We start from the raw sequence: 26,905 nt of genomic DNA, 5'->3' as shown, positions 1-26,905 counted from the left end.
ATTGGTTGATGGGTCACATATTGTGTACACTTGCTACTGAAGTTTTCAGATATGACTCGTGTGTGTTGCGTGTGCTTTTTCTTGATACAGGTCCCTCTTGAGTTGAAGTCTGATGTCACTCTCGGACCCAAGAATGGCATATTTCTTAAGATCACCAAAAGAGAAGCTGTTAACCGAAGCTGAGAAAATAGGCAAAAATATACTATATATCATCTAGGACGGCAGCAATCAATTACTCAATGGGTTTGATGGAAAAGTTAAATAACACAAATCAAGTTACTTCCCTGTAAATTAAAGGAGAAGTGCTCTGGTGTTGATTTAATTTTGAGTGATAAATCAATGATCTCATTGTGCATACCTTAGTGCTGCTGGAATATTATTTGCCTGTTCTTAACTCCAAAGTGTTGGGCAGTGGTCCATAAGGTCAATAACAACACACAGTATATAAGGCTTGTAGGGTTACTATTTATTTATTGTTACGACAGTCTTATCCCAAGCAGCTCCCAGTGGATCCAGGTCCGACTCCTTAAGGATCAAGCAGTGGTGAGGCGTTTTGCACGAGGTGGGCTGCAGCCATTGGGATTGCACTGGATTACAGTTGATGTGATTTTTTTTTTTAGTTTCAAGATTATGTTGCAAGTTGTGCATTGTTTTTATATGCATTCATATACTAATTGAACTGATTTGAATAATGGAATTGTTAAAACTAATAAAATAAAAAAACTATTATAAAAAGTTATTTATTATGCCCTTTTACGCCTGAGTTAAGACATGGAGTTGTAGAGTCCTTCATCAACTTGCTAAGCCAAAGATGACCCACAATGCATAATATGACATTGTTATTTTTGCTAAATAATCAGTTGTTCCTCACTTAAGTTTGCATGACACGGAACAAGAGACTTGTTTTTCAACTGTTCCCAAATTGTTGGCCCGGATAAACCCAAATATTTGAATATAAGAAAAAAAACAATATGTATAATGACATGCATGACTACACTTGGCAGCTAAAGGATACAGGGCACCTCTTAAAGTCTAAGAAATTGACAGAGATCAAAGGGTAGGCATGTATGTGGCTTAGTAGGCAGAGCCCGGTGTTCAGGAATAATCAATGATGTACTCCGGGTAAATCTGGTGTTTCTCAAAGACCACGAAGATGCTGGGATCCCTGGCGCGGTCCACGCAGCTGTCGTAGAGGCTTGTGCCGGTGCTTTTGCTTGGGGGGCGGGCGTAGCTGCTGCTGCCCAAAGTGAACTCCCCGACCAGGACGTGGGCCACGAACATCACCCTCCTCAGGCCCCGGTGGGCCTTGGAGTACTTATCTGAGTAGGAGGCGTCTCTGGCAAAGTAACTCCCTGTGGGCATGGTCACCAGCACATATCAGGATAGAACACCATTTGACCTATGATGGTGCTGCATTGAATGAGATGGTGGTGGGGAGATGAACCAAACGGACGTATACTGTACCTTTGCCGTATGCTGTGCCGTGGACTCCACACATCCTCCAGTCAAAGTTCTGCTCACAGATGGGATCCAGCAGAGACTCTTCTGTGCCATGGAACAGGTGGCGTTCGTCTACAGGCTTTCCTCCATTTTTCCCCTTCATCAGAGTCTTTTGCCTGGACACCAAAGAAAAGCAAGTCAAAACATATATTCAGATCAACTTTTTTTTTTATTAGTACTATGTGGTTATGTGTGTTATGTGTGCCATGGCTCATATATTGCATCTCTCACTGTCTTATGAGGCATTATGGTACTTTTTATTTCACTTTGCATTTAAGCCGAGATATGGCCCAGGATCAATCCAGAGCACAACTATGTAACCTATTACTTTTAGGTAAGTTTGGTTTTCCTTTGGGGTCAGCTTTGACAAATGTGCATGAATTAAATCGGATTCAATTTTACACTGGTATTTTTTGGTGTCTGTTCAGAGTGTAACGTTACCATTGAAAGACCTTCCAAAGCGCGGGGTTTTGTATGCGCTCGATTTTGTTGATCAAGCTGGTCTTCATGGTGCACTTGAACCAGCTCTCGACCAGCTGGTACTCCGTGGAGGAGCTGGTCAGTGGGATGACCTGGAAGATACATGGTGACAGTCATTTTTTATACGGTATAGCACAAGCAAAAGCAAAATGGGAGCCAAAACAGGCACTGTGCAGACAGAAACCTTATATCCAAAGTTAGGTAGGGCAGTCTTCTCCCAGTTCGCTGGTACCGAATCGCCTAGGGAAGAGGACGCGGCACTTGGTGATGAGATGCTGCAGTGGGAGACATAAGACGATCAATCGCATTCCCATTTGTCACAACACATCCTACAGTAGTGTTCTCGTTTGGTATACAACCATTGAAATACATTTCAATCTTAAAGGCAATTACCGGTTTGGGAGATAAAACCCTTGACACCGTCTCCTGGCTTCTCTAAAACATCCGCCACCATTATAATTGATTAAAATCACTTTGTTTGGCCAATTCTGTCTAACAGCATCCCGTATGAATGGGCCTGCAGTAAATGTAAACCATAGCAATATGTGATACTTTGGTCATTTTCATAAGTACTTGAATTGAAATTCCATGTTATTTTGTCTACAAAATTCTATTAACCAATTTATTCCAAAAGAATAAGGGTGCCAGTATTTACAACTCAAGTGATTTTAGCCAAATATTGCAAACTTTTAAATCAAGTCAGAAGAGATGGTTACAATGTTTAATCAGATCAGGATGTCATTTAAGAGGTGATACAATGGTTTGTTCACTTATGACAAAGGCAGTGTCCGAAATAGGGGGGGACCACCTGAAATACCCATGAGACCCCCTGAAAGCCTCAAAAGCAAAATTTTAGGGGGGTCTCAAATTTTGTTACAAAATATTATATTGTCAGTAATAGTCACAGAAATATTTTTAAGCCCACTATGTCCAGTATTCAGAATTAAAAACATTTATTCACAAATATGTTATTTTTTGCCAAGCGGAGCCAGCCAGTCTTGTGCGCTCATGCAAATTACCCAATGTAAACGCGCATGAAAGACCTAATGTTGACAAGTCATACTAAAAACGTCTAGCAAGCAAAAGCTAAACCAGAGTGTATCACTCACACCCTTTGGGTCTATCCTAACTTAAGGTAAGAGGCTACCTTTTAGATCTTTGCAGTGAGTGAATTGTGATGATAGAACTGATTGTTGTGCATAAGATGAGTGTATGCGACTGTGTTGTCATGTAGGCTATACATGTAGGCTATAGACTGATTGCTTGCATCCATGAAAATGTTTATGTTATAGGCCTACTGCATATTGAGAAAATGTTGATCGGTATTGCGCAACAATTGGGGGATGGGGGTCTCAATGCAGAATAAATGGAGATTACCCTCTCAATTTGTCCTGCACCTCCTGGGTGGACACAAAGCGAGGCCGTCTGCGGACCTCTCTCTGGGTTCCGTACTTCAGGTTCTGCTGCTGCATCTCTGAAAATATGGGAACGACTTTATGAACATCATGGGAAAATACATTTTTATTTATAGTCACAGAGAAATCCAGTAGATATAGAGCCTAAAACACTTTGAACTCGCAATAAAACAACCGTTGGTGATGTACAACACAGCCTAGTTCCTATTTTTCCAATATGTTTGTATTGTGCTTTATCATTATTAACTGAAGCTAATATTCTGATGAACATTGCGGGATGCAGCTAAAGCTGGGGCTAGCAAATTTATGCTAAAAGCAAAAAAGGGACATCCAATGAATCGTTGCCCGACTGGGACGGGACCACATCGACCGCTAGATGCTTCAGCTATAATGGGCTCAAAATCAAATCAAAATCAAAATCAGCCTGGTTAGCAGTGACTACGAGGCCGTTTCCTCTGATAACAAGCTGTTGTATGGAGATCATGACCCCGCCCCAAGCCCTCAAAGCCGCGGTTACATTCTGGATGTGCAAAGCTGCTGGCCCGGCCAACGTGTGTGTCCTCTACTAAATGACTGATTTCGTCCATCAAAGGATTATTGCAGAAATGTGGTATGCAGTGATTCAGAGACAGACCCCCTGAGTGGTAGTCATATGGGAATTAAACTAAATCTGATATTACGTTTTGATGGTATAGCGATTCGAAGACATACTCTCCTGTTAAAGCCCATTGTTATGAATGCGGCATGTTAGACTTGATCCATGTGATTGAGTGCACCCGCGGCAAAGTGAAATACAACACATAACAGTTAATTTGGACCTCTGGTGTGTTGTACATAAACGATAGACGTTTAATAACGATGTCAAATGTTTTAGGCTGTACTACTCCTTTATGACAATGAAGAGGCACCTTTGAAGTTGATCGTGTAATTGTGTTTGCCTGCACTGAAACATTCCACCTCTGTTTCTGATAGGTAGGTACGCTCCAGAGTGCCAGAATTGACAGAAGCAGTACTTCCACCATCCTCACCCACCTATAGACAAAACACATTCAGAGTTTAAATGAAACTATAATCTTCGTCAGAATGTAACATATTGCACTGTAATTAAGTTCTCAAGATGCGCTGCCACATAGACCATATATCACACAGTTCAGCTGAAAAATCAAAACAGATGATTATGGGCTTCACATTTCACCAAAGTGATTGAGTTAAGGTCTTAGGCTCAGGCAAGTAGTGTAGAAACTGTAGTTAAACCTGGACTGACCACAAATGGAGAGGGACTGACAATCGCAGAGACTATTTATATTGACTTTAATAAACTCATTGATTTAAAATGTTATGCTTGTACGCATGTCAATTATGGCACCCATTGCACTCCTCACCATCCCTTGAGGGAGGGATCCCCCACCCTGCGTTCCTTTACAAGATTTCTTCCTTGCTGATTAAGTTTCTTCTTATTCTTGCCCTCTGGGGGACTAGGGCTAGGGGAGTGTCATAAATATATTGCCTCTTAATCCCTTTGAGATTGTACCTGTGATTAAGGGCTATACAAATACAATGTAATTGAATTGAACAAGGCTTAGTGGTCATTAATTATGGAGTGATACCTTGTCCTGTCCATACTCCTCCCAGCTCCCATTGTCGTCCTGCCAGTACCACAGCCAATCAGTGGTGAGGATGAAGTAGTTGGGCTTGGAGACAGAGGAGACCGTAGATAAACGACGGACAGTTCCCCCAAGGTTTTTGACTGTTTTCTTAGGGTCACAGTAGGCCTTCTCCATGGTCTCCATGTTAGGCATATCAATCCAGCTGTGAGACACACTGTCCTGGAGCTGCCACCTATAAGGTAGCTGGTAGTGCACCCGTACACACTTGTCTGTAAGGAAATGAGAACTCAACATCAGCTTATTTGGACCGTTGTTAATGATGCAACAGCCATTTCGTTGTGATATTGATAAGGTATTTGGACATTAATACACAACGCACTTATAGTTATATATATTTATATATATATATATATTTAACTCCTGTGAGAACTTCGTGGTAGAATGTGCTGTCTGCTATCCCTCTGTCCTAAGGACACTGCGATCTCACCTTTAAAGCTGCAATGTTGGCGTAGAAAGTAGAGACAGATTTCATCACGGTCGGCCTCACTGGTTGGGGGGGCAGCAGAAGTATCACTGGTGGTGGACTTTATTTCGAGGCTTCTGATTGGCAGACTGTCCGTCACCTCTGGGTGTGCTAAAAGATTCTCTAACATACACACACACACTCCAATTACTTATTACAGCAAATATGCCATAACATTTTCTAGGTATTAAATATATATGCAGTTTGAATTCCTCATCATTTACCAAGATTAGGCGGTTGATGGTTGATGATGGATTTGCAGCGGTAGATTTTGTACAGTTTGCTTATATTGTCATCGCTGAGACCTCTGCCTTTCAGGATCTTCAGCACCTGATCGTTGAAGGAATGCTCCCTCTTACAATTTTCTCCAAACTTGCAGTCACCTTGAAGAAAGTGCTGACAGACATGGAGGCGGATGCAAGAGTTTGGGAACTTGCAGATACCATGCTGACCATTGCCCCGGTTATAATGTGAACATATCTGTAAGCGGGGGAAACAGAAGGTCATACAGACAGACACACACACACACACACACCAGACATCTCCAGCCGTCATTGTTAAGAATGTGTGTTAACTATCATGATAATCATATGTTCTGACCTCAGGAAGCAAGTAGGCATCGTTTTGCAGTAATAATGGGAAGAGCTCTTTTCCAGTCAGATTTTGTAGTCCAGCCTCCATCAAAATGGTTAAATTGTGTTGAGAAGCCAGGTCGTGGGAATGTTTGCATTTATTTCTGAAAGAAATCAATTATAGACGAATCATGTCAAAATAAATGCAAGTTTAGTTAGTCAAAAAACATCGAGAGCCATGTGTATCTACAGACTGCATGCTGTATGGTTGCATTTCGCCTTCAAGGGAGCTGTACTTTCTACTCGCTGGAATATCATCTACTACGTATATTTGGATGCTCTGTTGTCAGAGCTTGGCATCTGGTTTTCTCCATTTATCACATCATGCAACATTATGTAATGTTTAACTTATACGCCTGTAGTTTGGGTTTGTAAAACATTGACATCCACGCAATGATAGGCCTAGGTCTTATCTTAATATTGAGATTTAGATAATACTTACCCGAATCTGCAGTATCCGCATATAAAATACCTGCACAACTGCAAGTGGTTGCACTGGGGACATTCTCCCTGCGCCTTCTGGCAGACCCTCAACTGGGTTCTCGCCACGACCAGAGTTCTTGGTTTTATTTCCTTGGCCAATGGAACCGCAAATTTCCAATTGTCAGATACAATTTTTAGAAGGACCGAGTGGTCAACTGTGATACGACCTTTTCGAAGTACTTCTTTAAATTCCATGAACTCCAAACATCCTTGGTTTGCGCACAGGTTGTCATAAATGATTTTAGAAACCGTCCCTGCCATTTTCTCTTATGGCACAGTATCGTACAAGCTCGTTTTTCTCTTCCGGTTTTCAATTCAGGGAAACGAAACCGAAACTAAACACGCTTTCTTTGTCTGTGTGTATATTAGGATTGTTGTGCATTCCAAATACGTTTTTTTTTTTTTATCTTCCACCTATTTTATTTGAACAAATAACAGTGGATACTTTCAAACACTAACTCTAAATTTAACACGTCGACTGCCTTTGACGCTTTAAATAGTACAATGGTGTCTGAACACGAGATGTCACTGCTGTCATGATATGAATGAAGCAGACTCGATAATAGGGTCTCAAGACACAAAAAGAATCAAACATTATCTGCGTCAATTAAAACAACAGTACATAAGGCTTGTACTGTTGCTATGTAGTTATTAGTCGGACCATCTTATCCCAAGCAACTCTCTGTGGATCCAGGTCCGAGTCATTAATGGAGCAAGCAGCACTGGCAAGGCCTTATGAACGAGAGGGCCAGAGCAGGTGCAACCCCAGCTATTCCAGACCCATCCAAATGAAATTTTAAAACCCACACCTATTAAAAATGAAGTCATTGGCATGAGATGTACGGCTAACCAATGGCATGGAGGCACTGGGCGTGTCGGATATTCATAATTAAATTCCAATAACTCCCCTTCCCCCCAAATCCAGAATTTGCAACAGTAGTCGTCAAACTATTATTTGAACAACCCAATTAAAACTCAAACTATAGTACTGTAACAGACTGTTCGGCGTTTAGTCTGGAAAAGGAGGTCTGTCCTTCGTGAGTTGCTGTAAGGGGGGAAGTTGACAGTTGATGTGTTGTGTGTGGGGGAGGGGTGATTAAAGTGAAGCCGAGTGGGCTGCTGAACGCACTACCTCGTCTCTGGTCCCGGTCTTTGTGTTATATAATAATTAGTATAGTTGAACCCAGAATGCTCGGCTACATTGGTGGCAGCGGTGTTCTTCAGTGAACCGCTGATTGTGTTTAGTTGAGTATTTTGTCTGCTGCGGCGCCTTGTCGGTGTTAGTTTTAGTTTCAGTTAGTTATTGGTTTAGCTGCCCCAGTATAGCTAGCTGGCTGACCGCACGTGGTGCGTGATAGACGGTTGACATGTGGAGCGCAGACGAGGACCCTTTTAAACCCAGTGCAAGCATGCTGGGCAGATACTCGCCGGGCGGAGCTGTAAAGATCGACCTGCCTGCTCCTTTTACCGGGGACGGGAGCCAGAGTTTCCTCAGCTGGGCGAGGCAGTTGGAGGTGGCCGTCGGCGCCACGGCAGGGGGCGGCCACGGCTGTACGGAAGAGCTGGTGAGGATTCTTCCCACTCGCCTCAGCAAGTCCGCTTTTCTGCTGTGGGACAGTCTTCCTGATGCGACCAAGTTGGATTATGCGGCGATTAAAGAGAGGCTGGGAGCAGTGTTTGGACAGAGACAGTTAATGGACCGGTTCAGAGCAAGCCTGTCAGCCCGTGTGCGTGCTTCTGGTGAAAGTCTGGAGGTGTACGCTGCTGATGTGAGCCGGCTGGTCACAGAGGCATTTCCGGATTATGGTGGTGTTGCACAGAGGGAGGAGAAGTTTCGGCGTTTCCTGGCTGGTCTTGACCCGGCTTTGAAGGCCAAGTGTTTGGAGATGGGCGCCACGGACCTGGAGGAGGCTTTACACGTGGCGGAGCGATGTGAGAACGCCAGAATGACCCTACAGAGAGACTGCGTGAGTACTGCTGCTGCTGCCTACGGTGGTGGGGGCCCATCTGTACAGTCCGTGTCAGTCTCTGATGGTCTCCAGAGAGCTGTTGAAAAGCTAACTGAGGACATGCACACCATGAGAGTGGGAATGAAAGAACTTTGTGAGGAAAATCGGAGACTGAGGTCGGGGGATGCTGACACGAGGGGGCGAAGGTTTCGCTCGCCCTCAGGAGGAGGCTGTAACTGTACCTGTGGCGAGTGGGGCTGCCAGTTGAGAGGCTCTCGTGAGGAACACCGTGGCCGCTCCCCCGAGCCTGGGCGGTCCCCACGCCAGGGGGGTTTTCCGTCTCGTGGCTATCGTTCAGATCCGTCTGGGATGCCCTCCAGGCCGCCTGGGGGTAGAAGCCCTAGCCCGAACTGGCGTGCCCGACGTGAGGACGAGCCCAGGCGACGTGAGGACGAGCCCAGGCGACGTGAGGACGAGCCCAGGCGACGTGAGGACGAGCCCAGGCGACGTGAGGACGAGCCCAGGCGACGTGAGGACGAGCCCAGGCGACGTGAGGACGAGCCCAGGCGACGCGGTGTGCACTTCCTGCCACGACAGCAGGATACTGACAACGGCCATCAGGGAAACGGCCGGTAGCTGGTGTCGAGGCCCAAACGCCAGCTACTCCTATGGTGGGTCCCTTGAGCCATGACTTTTCCAATGACATTGCTTGTATGGATTATACTGGCCAATCAACTTCTTTCATCAGGGGTGTGGTTGAAGGCACAGAGGTTCTCATGTTGGTGGACTCCGGGGCCTCGGTGTCACTAATTAGTGCAGACTTCCGTATGTCAGTCCCTGCCCTGCGAAACAGGCCTCTGAAAAAGAACTATATTGACTCTCGGGCAGTTAATGGACAAAAATTTGACACACTGGGTACCAGTGAGATCACCTTCCGTCTGGGCCCGACCTGCTGGCAGCACACTTTCCATGTGCTAAGGGAATCCACTCAGTGTGTTCTACTCGGACTGGACTTTCTGGCTAAGAATCATGCATTGTTGGATTTGGGGCGAGGGGTTTTACAACTATGGGACGTTTCTGTTCCCCTGCTTCAGGGTGGAGAGTTGGTCCCAAGTTGTTGTAACGTATCCCTCGCTGACGTCATGACCATTCCTCCGCTGAGTGAGGCTCTGGTGCCAGTGAACATTCTCACTCCTGCTGGAGCTAGTCAACCTGCTGCAGACTTTCAGGGATATCTGGAGCCTAACATCCCCGAAACAACGGGGCTGGTGGTTGCTCGTACAGTGAGCAGTGTGAGGAATGGTGTGACCTCAGCCCGCATCCTCAATCCCACAGGGGAGGCGGTTGAACTCAGGCAGGGTCTACACCTGGGTGAGTTTTACCCAGTCGGAAAGGGAGACATTTTAGTGCCGCCTCGTGTCGTCGACAATCATCCAGCTGTGCCGCCGGCTGCTGCAGGCCCTGTCTCCTTAGAGGAGTCTCCTGTTACGGCTGAGCAGAGGGCCAAGCTGGCTGAGTTGCTGCAGAGGTTCACTGATGTCTTTAACCTGGGCGACAGAAACACGGGCAGGTGCACATTGATCAAACACCATATAAGGACTGGGGACCACCCCCCTGTGAAGCAGCGTGCTTATCGGGCAGCACCTGGGAAACGGACAGAGATTGAACGTCAGGTGGCTGAACTGCTGGCTGATGGAGTTGTGGAAGAGAGTTGTAGCCCCTGGGCATCTCCAGTGGTGCTTGTGAGGAAGAAAGGGGGACAGTGGAGGTTCTGCATTGATTATCGTCGGCTGAATGCAGTGACGATCAAAGACTCACACCCCCTCCCGCGAGTGGATGATAGCCTAGATGCTCTGGCTGGCTCGGCCTGGTTCAGCACGCTTGACTTTTCGAATGGCTACTGGCAGGTAGAGATGGCTGAGGAGGATCGCGAGAAGACAGCTTTCACGACCGGCCGGGGCCTGTATCAGTGGCGGGCTATGCCTATGGGTCTGACCAATTCTCCAGCCACGTTTCAACGAATGATGGAGCTCATTCTGAGGGGCCTGCCATGGCACATTTGTGTGGTATATCTGGATGATATACTGATTTACAGCCGTACATTCTCAGACCATCTCCTTCATTTGGATGAAGTCCTTTCTAGGATCCAGCTGGCGGGCCTGAAGTTGAATTCCAAGAAATGCCACTTTGCCAGGGACCATGTCGTGTTTTTGGGCCACGTGGTCTCCAGGGATGGTCTCCAACCAGACCCGAGGAACACTGATAAGGTGAGAACTTGGCCAACCCCCCGCACCCCGTCAGAGGTCAGGGCCTTTGTGGGTCTATGCTCCTATTATAGGAGATTTGTGCGTAATTTCTCCCAGCACGCTGCACCACTGAACCGGCTGGCAGGGAAGAATGTGCCCTTTGAGTGGTCGGCTGAGTGTGAGGCGGCGTTCACCTACCTCAGGCAAGTGCTTACATCTTCTCCGGTAGTTACGCTACCTAACTTTGCACTTCCTTTCAAGGTGTACACCGACGCCTCTAAAGACTCGGTTGGGGCAGTGCTAGCGCAGGATGAAGAGGGTTGTGAGAAGGTGATTGCTTACGCAAGCCAGGCCCTCACACACACACAGAAGAGATGGTCCACCTTTGACAGGGAACTATGGGCTGTGGTGTGAGCAGTCCGTGAGTTCAAACACTATGTGGGACTATCCACGTTCTGCATCATCACTGACCATCGCCCTCTGCTGGGCCTTAGGCGCATGGCCATTGATAATGACCCTACTGGACGGAGGTGTAGGTGGGTGCTGGAGTTGGACCCATTTGACTGGGTCATGGTCCACAAGGATGGCGCCCGCCACAAAAATGCGGACGCTCTGTCCCGCCGACCCGTGTCTCCAGACTTTGTCGAGCCAGATGCTCCTTCAGCCGGACTTTGCGCCGTGGCCTCAGTGGAGGTGTCTGACCACTCTCCGCCTGCAGATGGGGCACAAACAGAGCCAGTTCCGGTCTATTCACTCAGTGGTGGTGGAGCTGAATTGCGGTCAGCACAGCGTGAAGACCCTGACATTAGTGCTGTGTTGTCTTGGTTGGAGCAGGGCAGAGTGCGGCGGCCTCGTAGACTCCCCGGGGGTTCCTCTGCCAGCTTGAGGAAGTTATGGACTGAGTTCCACCGTCTGTCGGTAATGGAGGGGCTGCTGTGCCGCACGGCGTTGCCTGAAACCACGGGAGAGAAGCAAATTCAGGCTGTTGTTCCTGCAGCCATGGTGCCGGAGATCCTTCAACAGTTGCATGGGGGGCCGGCTGCTGCACACTTTTCCGCTGAACGTGTGTGGGAGAAAGCCAAGCAATCTTGCTACTGGCCCTTCATGTTGAGGGACATAAGACGGTGGTGTGAGCAATGCAGGGCCTGTCAGACTCGCAGGAGCCCAGTCCCAGGGCCGAGGGCTCCTATGGGAGGGTCCCAAGTTGACCGTCCTCTGCAGAGGGTGGCCGCAGACATTCTGGAGCTGCCCATGACATCTCGGGGGAACAGGTACATCTTAGTGGTCGAGGACTACTTTACAAAGTTTGTTGCCCTGTATGCCTTACCGAATCAGACAGCACACTCAGTCGCGCGCTGCCTTTTTGAGGATTATGTGTTGGTGCATGGTGTTCCAGAAATCCTGCATACCGACCAGGGCCGGCAGTTCGAAGCAGAGGTGATTCAGAGCCTCTGTCAATGGCTGGGGATTAAGAAAACACGCACCACTGCCTATAATCCCAAATCTGATGGCATGGTGGAGCGTCACAACCGGACTCTGATCGATCAGCTGGCGAAGATGTTGCTTTCGCATGGAGGTGAATGGGACACTTATGTGAAGCAAGTCGCCTTTGCATACAACTCCTCTAAACATGCCAGCACCCGGTTCACCCCCTTCTACCTAATGCATGGACGTGAGGCCCGGGTTCCTGCTGACGTGCTGGTGCCTGCTGGTGATCTGGACTCCCGGGGCACTGGGTCCCAGATGGATTATGCATCCACCATTGCAGAGCGGCTGGAGTCAGCCTTCGGCGCAGCCAGGCTTAACTCTGCGGAGGCCCGCGAGAGACAGAAACTGTACCATGACCAGAGTAGCTGCCACCGTCCCTTTAGTGTAGGTGGGCTGGTGTGGCTGAATAACCCCACGGAAAGGCGTATGAAGCTGGCACCGCACTGGAAGGGCCCATATCGGGTCGTGCAAGTGCTGGTTTCTGGTGGGGAGGCTGCACTAACATATCGCATTATCAGCGCTCTCGACCCGATGGAGCGGGCTCAAGTGGTTCATCATGACAGACTGAAACCGTACACTCTGCCATTGCCGGCACAGACTGTTCCTGCCACTCCTGTTGCCGTTGGTTCTCCTCCTGTGGTCGAGTCTTCGCTCCCACAGAGCAGGGATCAGCCTCGGGCTGGTGAGTTGGACAATGGACTGTGTGGGAACTTACCGGAGCTCAGGTCCGGACAGTCTCGCGGCGGGCGAGTGGTGCGGCCTCCGTCCCATTTGCAGGACTTTGTCATGTTTTGAAGTTATGGTGTTCTGGATTTGTTAATGCAGTGGAAGCTTGCTTGATAAAAAAAAAAAGATTTGAATTGATGGAAAGGTGAAATGTACGGTGAAAACAAATGAGTTCATTGTATTGTTTTTGTTAATTTTGTTTCAGGTTGAGTTTATGTGTTTAGCCTCAAGGTGTTGCACAAATGTTTGGCAGCATTGGTTGTATGTTTGGGTCACTGGTTACAGGGTGACTGTATAGTTTGCGCTTAACAACTGCTTAGAGGATTTGGAATTCAGGTGTTTGATGTATGTTCTGATTATTTGTGTTGCCTATATTGTTGTTCTGTTGGAGTTACAGCAGATGGGGATTTGGGGGGATATTCTCCCTATGTTTTTTTGTTTTGTTTTGTTCAGGTGAAACGTGGACGTTTCTTATTGAGGAGGGGACGTGTGTAACAGACTGTTCGGCGTTTAGTCTGGAAAAGGAGGTCTGTCCCTCGTGAGTTGCTGTAAGGGGGGAAGTTGACAGTTGATGTGTTGTGTGTGGGGGAGGGGTGATTAAAGTGAAGCCGAGTGGGCTGCTGAACGCACTACCTCGTCTCTGGTCCCGGTCTTTGTGTTATATAATAATTAGTATAGTTGAACCCAGAACGCTCGGCTACAGTACATTTCAGCAAATAGCAACTTAACTGTAGTCATGGCTTGATAAGGACTTAAACATATAGTGGAGCCTAAGTAACCAAATACCTAATCATAATTGTTGCCCCATACGCCAGAAGCTCGGGGTATGCACTTTTTATTTAAAAAATTCTTAAGGGAAGGGGGGGGGGGGGGGGAACTTTACTTTCATCAATATACAATATGTTGTGTCCTACTAAAAATTAGCAAGAGGCCTTTGGTTCTAACACCCCCCCCCCAGCCCCTGTGAAGGGGGGGATGGAGGGGTTCTGCAGACACGTTGGGGGACCTGTTGGGGGTTAACCCTGTTCTTGGTGGATCGCGTTTCCACCGCCAAAAGTGGGCGTGACCCGGACTTTGCCGTACCCGTTCCGACCCCATTCTAGGGACTCCTCCGTTGCGGTACCCAAAACGAGACCAGACGCCTGAAAGGGTACCCTGGAATTCTAGCTACACCCCCCCTCCGTTGATTGGTCGACAGAATCGTCACTTCCGGGTGACGCGGGGATAAAAACAAACAAACAGTAGCCTCGAGGTATTATTCTTTACAATTAACATGTCGCGTAAAAAGCTTGCTTTGGCGAACAAGGAGGTGGAGACGTTCGTCTGCATTCTTGCGGAGGAAGACGTTGTTTACGATGTTTACGTAGCTGCCGCGGCGATTGACATCCGGCCTACCACCAAGGGTACTGTCGGCAGTGGAAACGCGACCTCGGAACTGAGCTGGGCTATACTGCCCCCTCCCTACCGCCCCTTTGCGATCCGATCCGTTCCGCACCCTGCAGTGGAAACGCGGCATTAGCCAACACTCTTACCGCTGCACCACCAATTCAATTCAAAGTGTTTATTGTCATATGCACAAATGAGACGTTCTCAGTTGTGCAATGAAATTCTTCCTTTGTTTCCACAGACTGAATGCCAAGATTTCTTACAAGATAGATAGATAGAAAAAATAATACATTTAAGTTAAGTTAAAATAAATAAATAAATAAATAAAACGGAATGGTGCAAATCCAAGAAAGCCAAAGTGCGTGAGCAAAATGTAAACAGCTGCGGCAGTCCTGAGGTAGAATACTCCTTAACAACAGACTCCTATCTGTTGTTAAGGAGTCTGAGGGCAGTGGGGAAGAAAGAGTTCTTTAGTCTTGATGTTTTGGACTTCATACTTCTGTACCTCCGTCCTGAGGGTAGAAGTGTAAACAGTCCATGCTGGGGGTGGGTGGGGTCCTTGAGTATGGAGGCAGCTCTCCTGTGGACTCTGCGGTGGTAGATGCTCTGCAGAGAGGGCAGTGGGGTTCTGATGATCTTCTCTGCAGTCTTTACCACTCTCTGCAGTCGTCTGCGGTCCAAAGCGGAAGTGCTGCCGTACCAGACGGTGATACAGCCGGTCAAGATGCTCTCAACAATGCAGCTGTAGAAGTTTCTGAGGATCTTGGGCGACATGGCAAACTTCCTCAGCCTCCTCAGGAAGTACAGCCGCTGTTGGGATTTCTTAACCAGCTGTGTGGTGTTGAGTGTCCAAGTGAGGTCGTCACTGATGTGGACGCCGAGGTACTTGAAGCTGCTCACCCTCTCTACTTCAAGCTCCCCGATGAACAGTGGCCAATGAGGACTTATTTTCTTCCTCAAGTCCACTATCATCTGGACTTGACTTGACTTGTAAAGTCAAGTCAAGATCTACTTGACTTTACAATTCAGCAGACTTAGAAATAATATACTTAATTTAACACAATGCTATTGACATTCCCAGGACTTAAGCCCCAGTCCCCGGATTGAAAATCACAAGCTCTCCCTGCGGCACCAGACAGTGAGTTCAGAAGTTCAGAGGTTCAGAAGTTCAGAGGTTCAGAAGATCAGAGGATATATATGACCTAATGACATAATTACAATATGGGTTTAAAGAACATGTCTGCTGCTTCTATTGTTTGAGTCGTTGTGTTTATTGTGTTCATGTAAGGGACTGTTCTTCTATTGTTTGAGTCCTTGTGTTTATTGTGTTCATGTAAGGGACTGTTTTTCTGTTTGGTTAATAACGACTCAGCGGGTTCACTGAATGTTCTCTGTGTTCAGCAGAGGATCAATTTACACTTTAAGTTCGGTTTTTTTTTTTTCACCCCTGAGCCAGTTTGAATTCTGATCATAGAAAATTGAGAGAAAGGAATAGTGTTTGAAACGTAAACCAGGAAACAAGGAGAATCCTTGAGAAAGAAAGCGAGTCCTGAAACACCAAAATGTGGTAAGTTTCTTATTTATATTTTCACAATTTAGCAAACTTTGTACGAAAATAAAGCGTGCATGTCTCCAACACACGCCATAACCCTTTGGTGTATAAGCTACATATAGTGTTTGTTAAACACGCGTTGGATTAATTTCATGATTTCACTTTGTTCAGTGTACAATGATTTCAACAACACTTTTTTTTCCTAACTTTTCTGTATTCTTATTAAAAATAAATCCTGTTTCCTTGAATCGAAGACCGTTAGAGGAACTGGGAGCTGAGTCCCATTGAACAGCCAAAGATCCCGCACGGATGAGCCCCTTCCCTAGCCTGGCAAGCCAGACCCATATCGGAAAGATATTGGGTCTGGTCTCGTACGATGGCAGTGTGGGTGGGATAAACGGTTGTCTTTCAAGTTCTCTCTGCAAGCAATAGGATATCGCTAAAACCCAGGGCCGGCCCTGACCAATTTGGCGCCCTAGGCAAGATTTTTGCTGGCGCCCCCTACCCCGTTGGATCGCACAGTAAATTCGACTACCAATGTTCATAAACTCAGAGAAGCTACAAAGCTTTGTCTTTGAGACTCTTTGATTTTAGATAGAAAATTAAACACACGAAACGTATTACAAACCAAGTAACAAGCAATGAATCACTCATACAATAAGTATGCATAAAATACTGCAAGGAAATGCATGATGTTTACAAAAGGCATTCATAAGCAAAATAATAGATAGAGTTCAGAATCAAATTATTGTAAATACAATTAAATGTAGTATGGTTTATCTAGTTTGGTTCTAACCAGAGATTAAACAAGCACTCAACTGAAGTCTAAAAAAAATACAAAATTAGGGCTGTGCAGAGGTAGACGGGACAGCAGCACCTGATGCTGTGTCACTGGGGGTGGTACCGAAATATTTTAAAAGTGCATCTGAAGGGAGAAGAGAAGTATATGTGACGACTGCATGTTACATTTTAATAAAAAAACAGATGCTTGGTGTGCTATACATGAGACTAATATAGACTAATGAAAATGTGATGAGATTCATTCAACTTTATTGTCATTGCAATGCAATTCAGTCTAACCACAGTGCAAAAAACAGTAAAGTGCAGTGAAATGAATGTATATATAGCCTATGAATGATATGTGAAAGCTAAGGTGTGAAATATTAACATTAATACACTTTCACTGCACACTCTTGACCCCGCCCCCTCCCAGACGGCAGGTACAGAGCAACGAGCCAGGCAGGCACCCAGAAAAAAAAAATAAATAATAATAATAATATATATATATATATGTTGTTTTTTTCTCCCCGTTTTCGGCGCCCCCCGCGGATGACGGCGCCCCAAGCATTTGCCTATACTGCCTATGCCTAGGGCCGGCAATCAGAGCAACGAAGAAGGTGACGTAGTCACAGCGACGGGAATTTCCTTGGGTGTTGCAAATGGTGGATTGAGAGAATGGAGACCAACGACGAAACTTTTACCGTATCCGGTCGGCAAAACTCTGAATACATCCAGAGCCCGTCTACGAAGAGCCTGGGCACTCCCTATACGCTAGGGCTTTGACTTCGAACTTCGTGATTCGAATATAATTCGAATATCAAAAAAATAAATCAAAATTCGAACGAATATTAGGCAGCCCTTAATATTCAAACCTGTTATGGGCAGGCCAAGAGGGAGAGACGTCGGAGAACCCATGCAGTCTATTCATAATATTGTAATGACCACAGAAGAGGCAGTGAATGAAGTATTGATTAGACAGCGATTTATTAGAAACATAATAAACCGTTGGAACACGCAAGACCGGTAACCATAGCAACGCCTGTAAACAAACCTCGCAAAGCCCAATTCAGGGCTGAATCCGAATACTCATACTTATAGTATGCATTTTGTAGTACGCCACAAATATAGCGCGTCCGAATGCTCAGTGTGCATTGTGTAGTACGGAAAACGTTTCAGAATGCGTACTACCACCACAGTATACAACGGTAGGTCACTACGTTACCAGACTACGAGTCCGGTAACGGACGAAGAAGAGATGGCTGACCCGACACTACCAACAGCGGCTTAGAAAGACGTCATAGAAAGCGGCGAAAAAAATACATTAAAACGAGTAAAAAAGTAAAGTAAAAAGTAAGTAAAAAGAGACATTTTTAATTTAATAGCAACGATGACAAGACGGAAAACAGGTAACTTATCAAGGTAATTTTGCCGGCATCTGAGGGGAGACACGTCATCTCCAAACATCCGGTGGAGTTACGGCGGTGTTCGGAAGAGTTCAGAGGCGTTCTACGCATAGCTGTAGACACGGTAGTAGACACTGAACATAAATAGTATGTACTAAGTATTCAGATTCAGCCCAGGTATTACTGAAGGCATTTAATGGTCAAAATATTATTAATAAATATTCGAATATATTCGAATACTAATATTAATAAACAAACGAACTTCGAATATGATTTTTTGCCAAAAGTCAAAGCCCTACTATACGCCCCATTGTACCGATTTTGGTTGTAGTTCCATGAGACATCCACTGGGGGTGATCGCGGGCGAGTCCAGATTGAATGGGAGTCTATGGGGCTAAACGGCTAATTATGCCTCTTTCACCTGCTTATCGTTGAAATATCGCAAATTTTATTGTAGATTCCGCAAGTTCAATATAGATTATGGTTCAAAAGTCAAATGAGTGAGTACTTATGTCCTTTCGATTTCTTACAGTTAGGGCCGTTGTTGGCCATACACGCTAGCATTCTGCTAATGAATGCTGATTGGTCAGGGACGGACTTGCGACTGATTACGACCAGAGACCCCTCTTGACGGCATCTGAAGCTGAAGAGCAATCAGAAACGTGTTAACTCAATTTTTGCGTACTGTATTTATATTTTCCTGCAGGCCCTTTTATTTTTTAGATAGTATGTATGGTGAAAGTACATGGGCATAAATGGAATTTCTTCCATTTCTTGTGTTCAATGTTCAATGTGTTATATACATGGTAGGTACCAAGGTACGGTATGACCACCTTAAATAATACAGTCAATATCCCGCTCAATATCATTTAATCTGTCATTGTCTATTTTTCGAAAATAAAGATAGTTTAAAAAAGAAATGCCTCGTAAATGTGCAATGATAAACTGCACTTACAGTGGAAACGGATTGTCCGTCTTTTCGTTTCCCAAGGACAGAAAAAGGTAACGTATGAATGGTCCTAGGCTACCTGAGGCTTCACCTGGTAAGGAAAGTTGCGCTGGAGCCCGGGTAATATCGCACATGGCTTATTCAAGTTGCGCGCTAGACATTCTCTAAAGTGTCGAGACTCAAGCACTTAACTCACCTTAACCGATTGTTCCATACAAATGGTTAGTTAACAATTTAACAAGGAGGTAGTGGGCACGAGGCACCCGTGCCCACTGCCTCCGTCAGTTGTCCGTTGCCCATTGACTTTGCATGGGGACGGACGCGCAATGCATTGTGGATCCGTCCGTTCAGTTGGAGCGTTCGCCACCGTCACACCCCGTGCCCACTACCTCCGTCAGTTGTCCGTTGCCCATTGCAGTGGGCACGAGGCGACACTGTGGCGAACGCTCCAACTGAACGGACGGATCCACAATGCATTGCGCGTCCGTCCCCATTCAAAGTCAATGGGCAACGGTAAACTGACGGAGGTAGTGGGACATTCTCTGCTGCTACCGTTACGTTACAGAACTCCAGTGCCATTTTGAGCGAATGCTTTCCTCATACCAACTCCTGCTCGAGGTAAGTTTTAACTGAATTATTTAAAAAATAACCAAAGAACATGCTGTTTGTTTGGGCACTTTGTCGTTAAATGGAAACGTTAACACTCAATAAGGGAATGACCATGATTGGTTTACGTGAATATAGCTAGTTAGCAGCTAACGCTAGCTACAATTTAAACAGTTGCTGTAGTGACAATTAATGCGTCCATAAACAACAGCAACCGTTCAAATTATACCTAGCGTCAACTGCTAACGGCTTATCTCTTTCCCGCTCTGCCTCCGGGGCCTGCCCGTAATTCCGACGCCTCATTGTTCCGCTGTCTCAATGGTCCGAAATATTTCTCATTAGATCGACATGCCACCATGCCGACGGTTCAATGTTCCGAAAACGGAACCCATTGGTCCGAAGGTCCGTTTGTCCGACTTTTCAAAAAGGAGGCGCATTAGGCCGACGGTTCAATATGCCGAATAGGCCTACATATAAAGAGTTTTATACCTCGCTCGCACTCTCGCTCTCTCTCACTCTCTCTCCAAAATACAACATAGGCCTACATATCACGTTCACGATGAATATTGGAGAGCAAAGTGACAATGCTTCACTTAATTTTGACAGGGTGTTTCAGCCCCATGGACAATCTCAACACGGGCACGAACACACACACACACACACACACACACACACACACACACACACACACACACACACACACACACACACACACACACACACACACACACACACACACACACACACACACACACACACACACACACACACACATTTGTTTTATTTGTTTTTCACTCACCGTTTGACTTTTTGACGGGAAAAGTATTAGTCCTTGTATAACGTGCGCTTCATAAATTCACCTCTTGTGACCGTTCAAGCCCACATAAACTGTCTGGCTTGGTGAAGTGCACTGCTGGAACTTAGCCTATGGTCTTTTATTTTTTGTTTCATAATCACACATGTGGAATTGGCCTATTCGGCATATTGAACCGTCGGCCTAATGCGCCTCCTTTTTGAAAAGTCGGACAAACGGACCTTTGGACCAATGGGTTCCGTTTTCGGAACATTGAACCGTCGGCATAGTGGCATGTCGATCTAATGGGAAATATTTCAGACCATTGAGACGTCGGAACAATGAGGCGTTGGAATTAAGGCATGGCACCCTGCCTCCGGCTCACACACAGCGACCCAAAATCATGATGAAATAATGAAATTAAACATGACAGACCAGGTATTAGTTTTAGCGTTTTAGCATGTTCTATGCAATTACTGCATTATATTATATTAAATTATTACATTACATTACATCAACCACTTAATCGTCAAATCCCGCCGGCGGGCAAGTTTTCGTTACACCAGCCCTTCCCCCCAACATTCTTGGTCAATTTTCCCCACCAGTTCACATCCTCTCAACAGTACAAGAAGGTATCCACTAATCAGTTTACTTTATCAACAAAGGGAGACAATTGTATTGAAGTGGGAGATTGCTTTGCGTTAGTGGTGAATAAGTCAGATAATGATGTTTATATCATTTGCAGAAAATTCAGAAACAAACAGCCATACTATATGTACCCATGTGATTCAACTTACATTGGAACACACAAGGTCAGTAGGCTTGAAGAAAACACAGGGATAGGCAAACTAAGCTGTATCAAGCGAAAATGTCTTCTTTGCCCAGACGGAGATGGTGGCATAACAATACCACTGCTTCATCATGGGATGATGAATAGGGGTTCTCAAGGCAGGGGAAGGGGGGGGGGGGGTTAACTAGTTCCATTTAGTTTAGTTAATTTAGTTCCTTTTTATATAGTTGTTAGGGGAGATGGAGTAGGGTAATTCTTATTTTTTCTTTAAAGATGGATCAGGTGCTGTACTCAGTAGTACAATTCCCTAATGGTGGGACGGCCATAGTTCTGCAGAGCTGGCTGAGAGAGAACACATTGTTATGGCCACCCAAAAAAATCACAATTGCAAAAGCTCTTCAACACAGGATGGAGCCAGATATCACATGGGTCACCTACAACGATGTCCGCCAACTGATTACATGTCGTGAGTATAGTGCAACCCATATGAAAATGTATGGAAAAACTTGTAGGATACACACTACAATTTACTCTTGAAAGTGTCCCATTTTTAATTTCTGTCATACATAATATACATACATTTAGGTATGGTATAAGATGTATAGGTTTTGCAAGAGCCAAAATGTATGTATATGATGTATGCTAGATGTATGACAAATGTGTGACAGAAATGAGAAATGGGCTTGCTGACTGGAAACTTCTCAAGTACTAGTGACTTGAGTTTTAAGAGCTAGATGAGAAAATGCTGTTGCTTTCTTCTGCATTCTCCAGAAACGTATGAAGAAGCTAGACGAGGTGAACATAAGTACAACTCAACCATGTGTGCAACCACTGAAATTGAATCTGAGGAGGAAAAAGAAGGACGTGAAAAAAGAAAAACAAAGTAAGTGATGTGCACTGAAAGTTACTTCTGTCCCCTCATAATTGAACTAGTTATCTATTATTATTTATTATAATTAATAATAAGGAGGTCACAGCAGCATTATTTTATCTTGACTTTGGCTTGATATAAAATGGACTGATTTTTTTTATTGTTTATTTTTATTCAGGCAAAATCCACTGTATATGGACTCGGACTCTGATGAGCCATCTGGTGAACCGAAGAAACCTCGTCTTTCACGCCCGCCTGATGTGAGAGTTCCAGCAGCATGGTCCTCACAACTGGCAAGAAATGGTAAGTCACATGTATTGTATGCCCCTTTTGCAGATATGTTTGCAGGTGCCAGTGCAGCAAAACAAACAGCACGTGAGCAATTTCACCATGGTAAGCTCTCAAATACTGGTCAGTAGTCACATAAGCCTCTGTATGTCTTTTGTAAAATAATTTCATTCACTGACTTTTACATTTCTTATTATGTGATTCAGAAACGATGGCAGCATCCACCAGCGGCGCTGGGACGTACCACCAGCTGCAGGTCCCACAGAGAGCGGGTATGATGCCATACTTCCAGCAACACTTAGTACAGCCGTGGACACCGAACTCCACAATGAAACTGACACATTAGCATGACATAAAATTACTTTCTTTGTTATGACCTCCCCCTCTCAAAGTTATGTTGATGCTTCCAAATATACAAATTAATATCTTTGTTTTTGCAGGTACCAGTATATCACCATATGGTTCCGTGCACACCCCATTTCGTTCCCCACAATATGCACAAAACGGTAATGGTTATTTGGTCTTGTTGTAATACCACCGGAAAGGATTTCTGTGTATGTCTTTATAGTACAGAAATGCATTAAATTAACATACTGTAAATTACTTGTATTTATAGATGTGACCATTAGGGGTGTGCCAAAATATCGATACTACGACATATCGCGATATTTCGTCTTGCGGGACGTTATCGATATGCTGACGCCAAATATCGATATCCCATGACATGCTATTTTATGTATTCTTTAATATAGGTATTAGTGGGCAACTAACACAGTATTCAAAGACGTTCCCGAAATTCAGCCGTGGTGCAGAGTTACAGCCACTCCGAGCCAGTCGCACATTGAGCTTCCCCCAAATGCGCTGTTTTGGTGTCTGTAGCTATAATGCAAATGAGGAGGAGCGAGGCGGGTCAAGGAGGAGGGTGGGGGTGTGGCCCTGAGCAGTTTGCAGCCACGGTACCATTCGCTCTGTTTACAGTGGATGTATCGCAATGGCGAGGCGCACACAGCCTTTAGCCGTGTTCTGTAAATATTCTAGAACACACGGGAGTCCTGGAGCTCTATATCAAAATATTATCATATAGCCTACATAGATATCTATATCATATAATATATATTATAACCGCCAAAAGATGTGTGAGCCGATATTATGAATCTCAAACGACCGCGTTGGGTTCTCCGACGTTCCTGGTTCTTCAACGTCCTCATCAATGTGAAGTAGACTGAACCACGACAAGGAGGAGAAAGGGATCGTTGCCGGGCAGCGCTTAGGCACCTCCGCCTCCGGCGGTGGTCCCTCAGCGGGTCTCAAGCTGGAGACATTCGCCGCCAACAATCCCTTTCTCCTCCATGTCGTGGTTCATGTTCTTAAGGGAGTCAAAGCCAAAGTTCCTTCCCCCCAATTCATTCTCAAACTTGGCTGAGATAACCCCCAATACGAGTCTCGTTGTAGAAATACCAGAGACGAGAGTCCGACAGAACGGTTATCCAAATAACAAGGAAGTGTACAACACTTGCGATACAGTCCTGGAGCTCTATATCTAAATAATATCATATAATACATAGAAATCTATATAATTTAATACATATTATCACGGCCAAAAGCGGTGTGCGCCTCCAGACGATATAATGAATCACAAACGACTCTGTCGGGTTCTGCGACGTCTCTGGTTTTTCCACTTTCACATCAACCTGAAGTCGACTGAACCGGGAGCTGCCTGCTGCCGGCTGCCCGCTGCCGGGCGATGGTGCCTCGCGGCAACCGGCGGCATGTCGCAGTTCATGTACTTCAGCCAGTCAAAGCCAAAGTTCCTTTCCCCCAATTCCTTCCCAACCATGGCTCAGATAACCCCCACAACAGTCTTGTTGTGGAAATACAAGACACGTCAAAGAACCGACAAGAAACACTTGCGTTACAGTGTGTGTATTCACACAAACACACACACATGTGGCGCTCGCACGGTCGAGTCTCATTGGCGGGCCAACGTCTCTGGGCGGGCCAGGCAGAGTAAGGGGAGGAGCTGAGATTCCTGATGACGTCAAGAATACAGACATTCCAAATCAGCGCACTTGAGCCTCAGTTTTTTCAAAGGCGAGCAGAACCATAGATATAATATAGAACACAATAATTTTTAACATTTAACAACAACAAGAATTTCTTCAGTGACACAGATATCGTGATGTATCGTGGGTGAAATTTCTTGCAATATATCGATAATCGCAGAATCGCTGTATCGTGATATTATCGTTATCGTGGGTAAAATATCGTGATAGTATCGTATCGTGGGGTACCTAGTGATACCCAGCCCTAGTGACCATGCAAGGTGACAACGGGCAGCTTTTGAAAGGCAAGTCTATTAGAAAATGTTGTGCTATGTAACCACAGAAGTATTTTGCACATTTTTATCTCATGACAATTTGTTTGACAATTTGTTTTTATCCTTGTTTAAGACCTTGCCATCCAAAAGATGACAAAAATGCTTGCCGAAGTGCTGGTGGTTGTCAATGAACTGTCAAGGGATGTGCAGTTCATCAAGGGTGAATTGGCAGAGGCTAGAATGACCCCATCTTGTGGACCAGGGCCAGCCACAAGCCAAGAGATGTTCCCCATCCAGCTGCCGATCACCAACGAAGAAGACTTCAATGAGGCCGAAACGTTGTTGGGAACTGAGCCAGTCCGACAAAAGATGGTAATTTGTTTGATAAACTGAGCTGCATAATGAGACAATCTGCATATTAGGCGGGGCCTTACCGGGCTTTACTGGGCCTTACCGCGCACCCCACCTCCCCCCCCTTAATCCAACAAAAACATATTTTTTTGAAAGGTCTGACCATGCTGAACATTGATCAGAATGGTAAGTAAGGGATAATGTAAAGTCCGCCAGTCATTATGGGGATTTGCCTTGTGAATCAAGTAGAAAGACTTTACATTTTGGTCTCTACTATTTAGGGAAAGCCAATATACCACTCAAACAATACATTTTCTGAAAGCTTGTGTCCTCTAGAAGTAATAAAACATGCAAAGACAGATGTCACACCTGCCCCTAGCTCATGGAGTCATGTTCCTGTAATGCATTTCCAATGCATTTCCATGTATTCCAATGAAACATGTAGTGCAACCCAACATTTTCACTGTTAACATTTTTTATCCATGTTCCGCATGGTCGGACCTTTAACACCGGTGTTCCAATTGAGTCACATCAACAGGCAAACTGGCATTGTATTTAAATCCATTTTTCCTCTCATCTTAATAGATTGCCCGCTTGGCCTTGGTGGGAGGCACTAGCTCCACATGTATGGTAAGGAGAAATTATTTATTTTCCCACATTTCTTGGGACTCCGTATGGGACTCCGTATGCAGGGTATTTGACTCTTACGTGCTTCGATCCACAGTACTGACAGACTGATTCTTTATCTTGCCTCTGCTTATTGTTACTGGCTACATTGTGCTGTTTGGGCCCCTTTTGGGCACGTGGTTCTGACCGACGTTCCCGGGAGGCACATCTGTGGCTTGACTCTGAAGTCTGCGCACGGGACATGTAATGTACCGACTCTTGTTCCCCTCCTATTTTCTTAATCTGGATTTGTGTTTTTATTCACTGGAGCGACACATGTCAATAGCTTTCGTCAGGGTGAGATTGGGTTCTCTAAGCATGCGCGCCTGTGCGCTTGAATCCTTCGTGCCCATGACAAGCCTATCCCTAATGAGATCTTCCTTAAAGGTTGGGTATGGGATTTGCGAAACGCCAGCAGATTTTGAAAATACACAACTCAAATGGTCCTACCCCCTCTCCTTCAACGCTGACTCCACCTATTCCAAGTACATGGACGCGCAATCATGCACGAGCGAACACAGATGCGGGAGAGCGAGCCATTAGTTAGTTAGCTAGCTCCAGTAGCTACCGCAGGATAACAACAAACAGAAGCTTGCTCTGGGTCACAAGCTTTGAGTACATGCACGAAGGGGTCGCGTGGGGAGCGGGAGTGCAGTGTGACCGTTTGATTGACGTACTAATGCCGCGTTTCCACTGCAGGGTGCGGAACGGATCGGATCGCAAAGGTGCGGTAGGGAGGGGGCGGTATAGCCCAGCTCAGTTCCGAGGTCGCGTTTCCACTGCCGACAGTACCCTTTGTGGTAGGCCGGATGTCGATCGCCGCGGCAGTTACGTAAACATTGTAAACAACGTCTTCCTCCCCAAGAATGCAGACGAACGTCTCCACCTCCTTGTTCGCCCAAGCAAGCGTTTTACGCGACATGTTAATTGTAAAGAATAATACCTCGAGGCTACTGTTTGTTTGTTTTTATCCCCGCGTCACCCAGAAGTGATGATTCTGTTGACCAATCAACGGAGGGGGCGTGTAGCTAGAATTTCCCGGGACCCTTTCAGGCGTCTCGTCTCGTTTTCAGTACCCCAACGGAGGAGTCCTGAAAACGAGGC

General features: G+C 45.7%; 2 protein-coding genes across 2 annotated transcripts in view; one reads left to right on the top strand and one right to left on the bottom strand.

Moving 5' to 3' along the window:
• tbxas1 (thromboxane A synthase 1 (platelet)) overlaps positions 1-768 on the top strand; it is a 52,785-nt gene extending 52,017 nt beyond the window's left edge. Inside the window, exon 14 of the mRNA XM_060061774.1 lies at positions 91-768. Within this exon, the coding sequence (XP_059917757.1) occupies positions 91-183 (93 nt within the window). The 3' untranslated portion in view covers positions 184-768. The remainder of the gene's footprint in view (positions 1-90) is intronic.
• LOC132465067 (protein mono-ADP-ribosyltransferase PARP12-like) lies at positions 552-7,433 on the bottom strand. The gene is made up of 11 exons (XM_060061772.1): positions 6,600-7,433; positions 6,126-6,261; positions 5,750-6,005; positions 5,490-5,648; positions 5,003-5,271; positions 4,304-4,427; positions 3,358-3,454; positions 2,165-2,255; positions 1,942-2,072; positions 1,465-1,616; positions 552-1,352 (listed from the first exon to the last, which is right to left on the bottom strand). The coding sequence occupies exons 1-11, from the start codon at positions 6,899-6,901 to the stop codon at positions 1,096-1,098; spliced, it is 1,974 nt and encodes a 657-aa protein (XP_059917755.1). The 5' UTR covers positions 6,902-7,433; the 3' UTR covers positions 552-1,095.
• Positions 7,434-26,905: the final 19,472 nt, after the last annotated feature.

Source organism: Gadus macrocephalus, chromosome 9 (assembly GCF_031168955.1).
Source record: "Gadus macrocephalus chromosome 9, ASM3116895v1".
Taxonomy (NCBI): Eukaryota; Metazoa; Chordata; class Actinopteri; order Gadiformes; family Gadidae; genus Gadus; species Gadus macrocephalus.
This window is presented reverse-complemented; position numbering and strand designations above follow the sequence as displayed.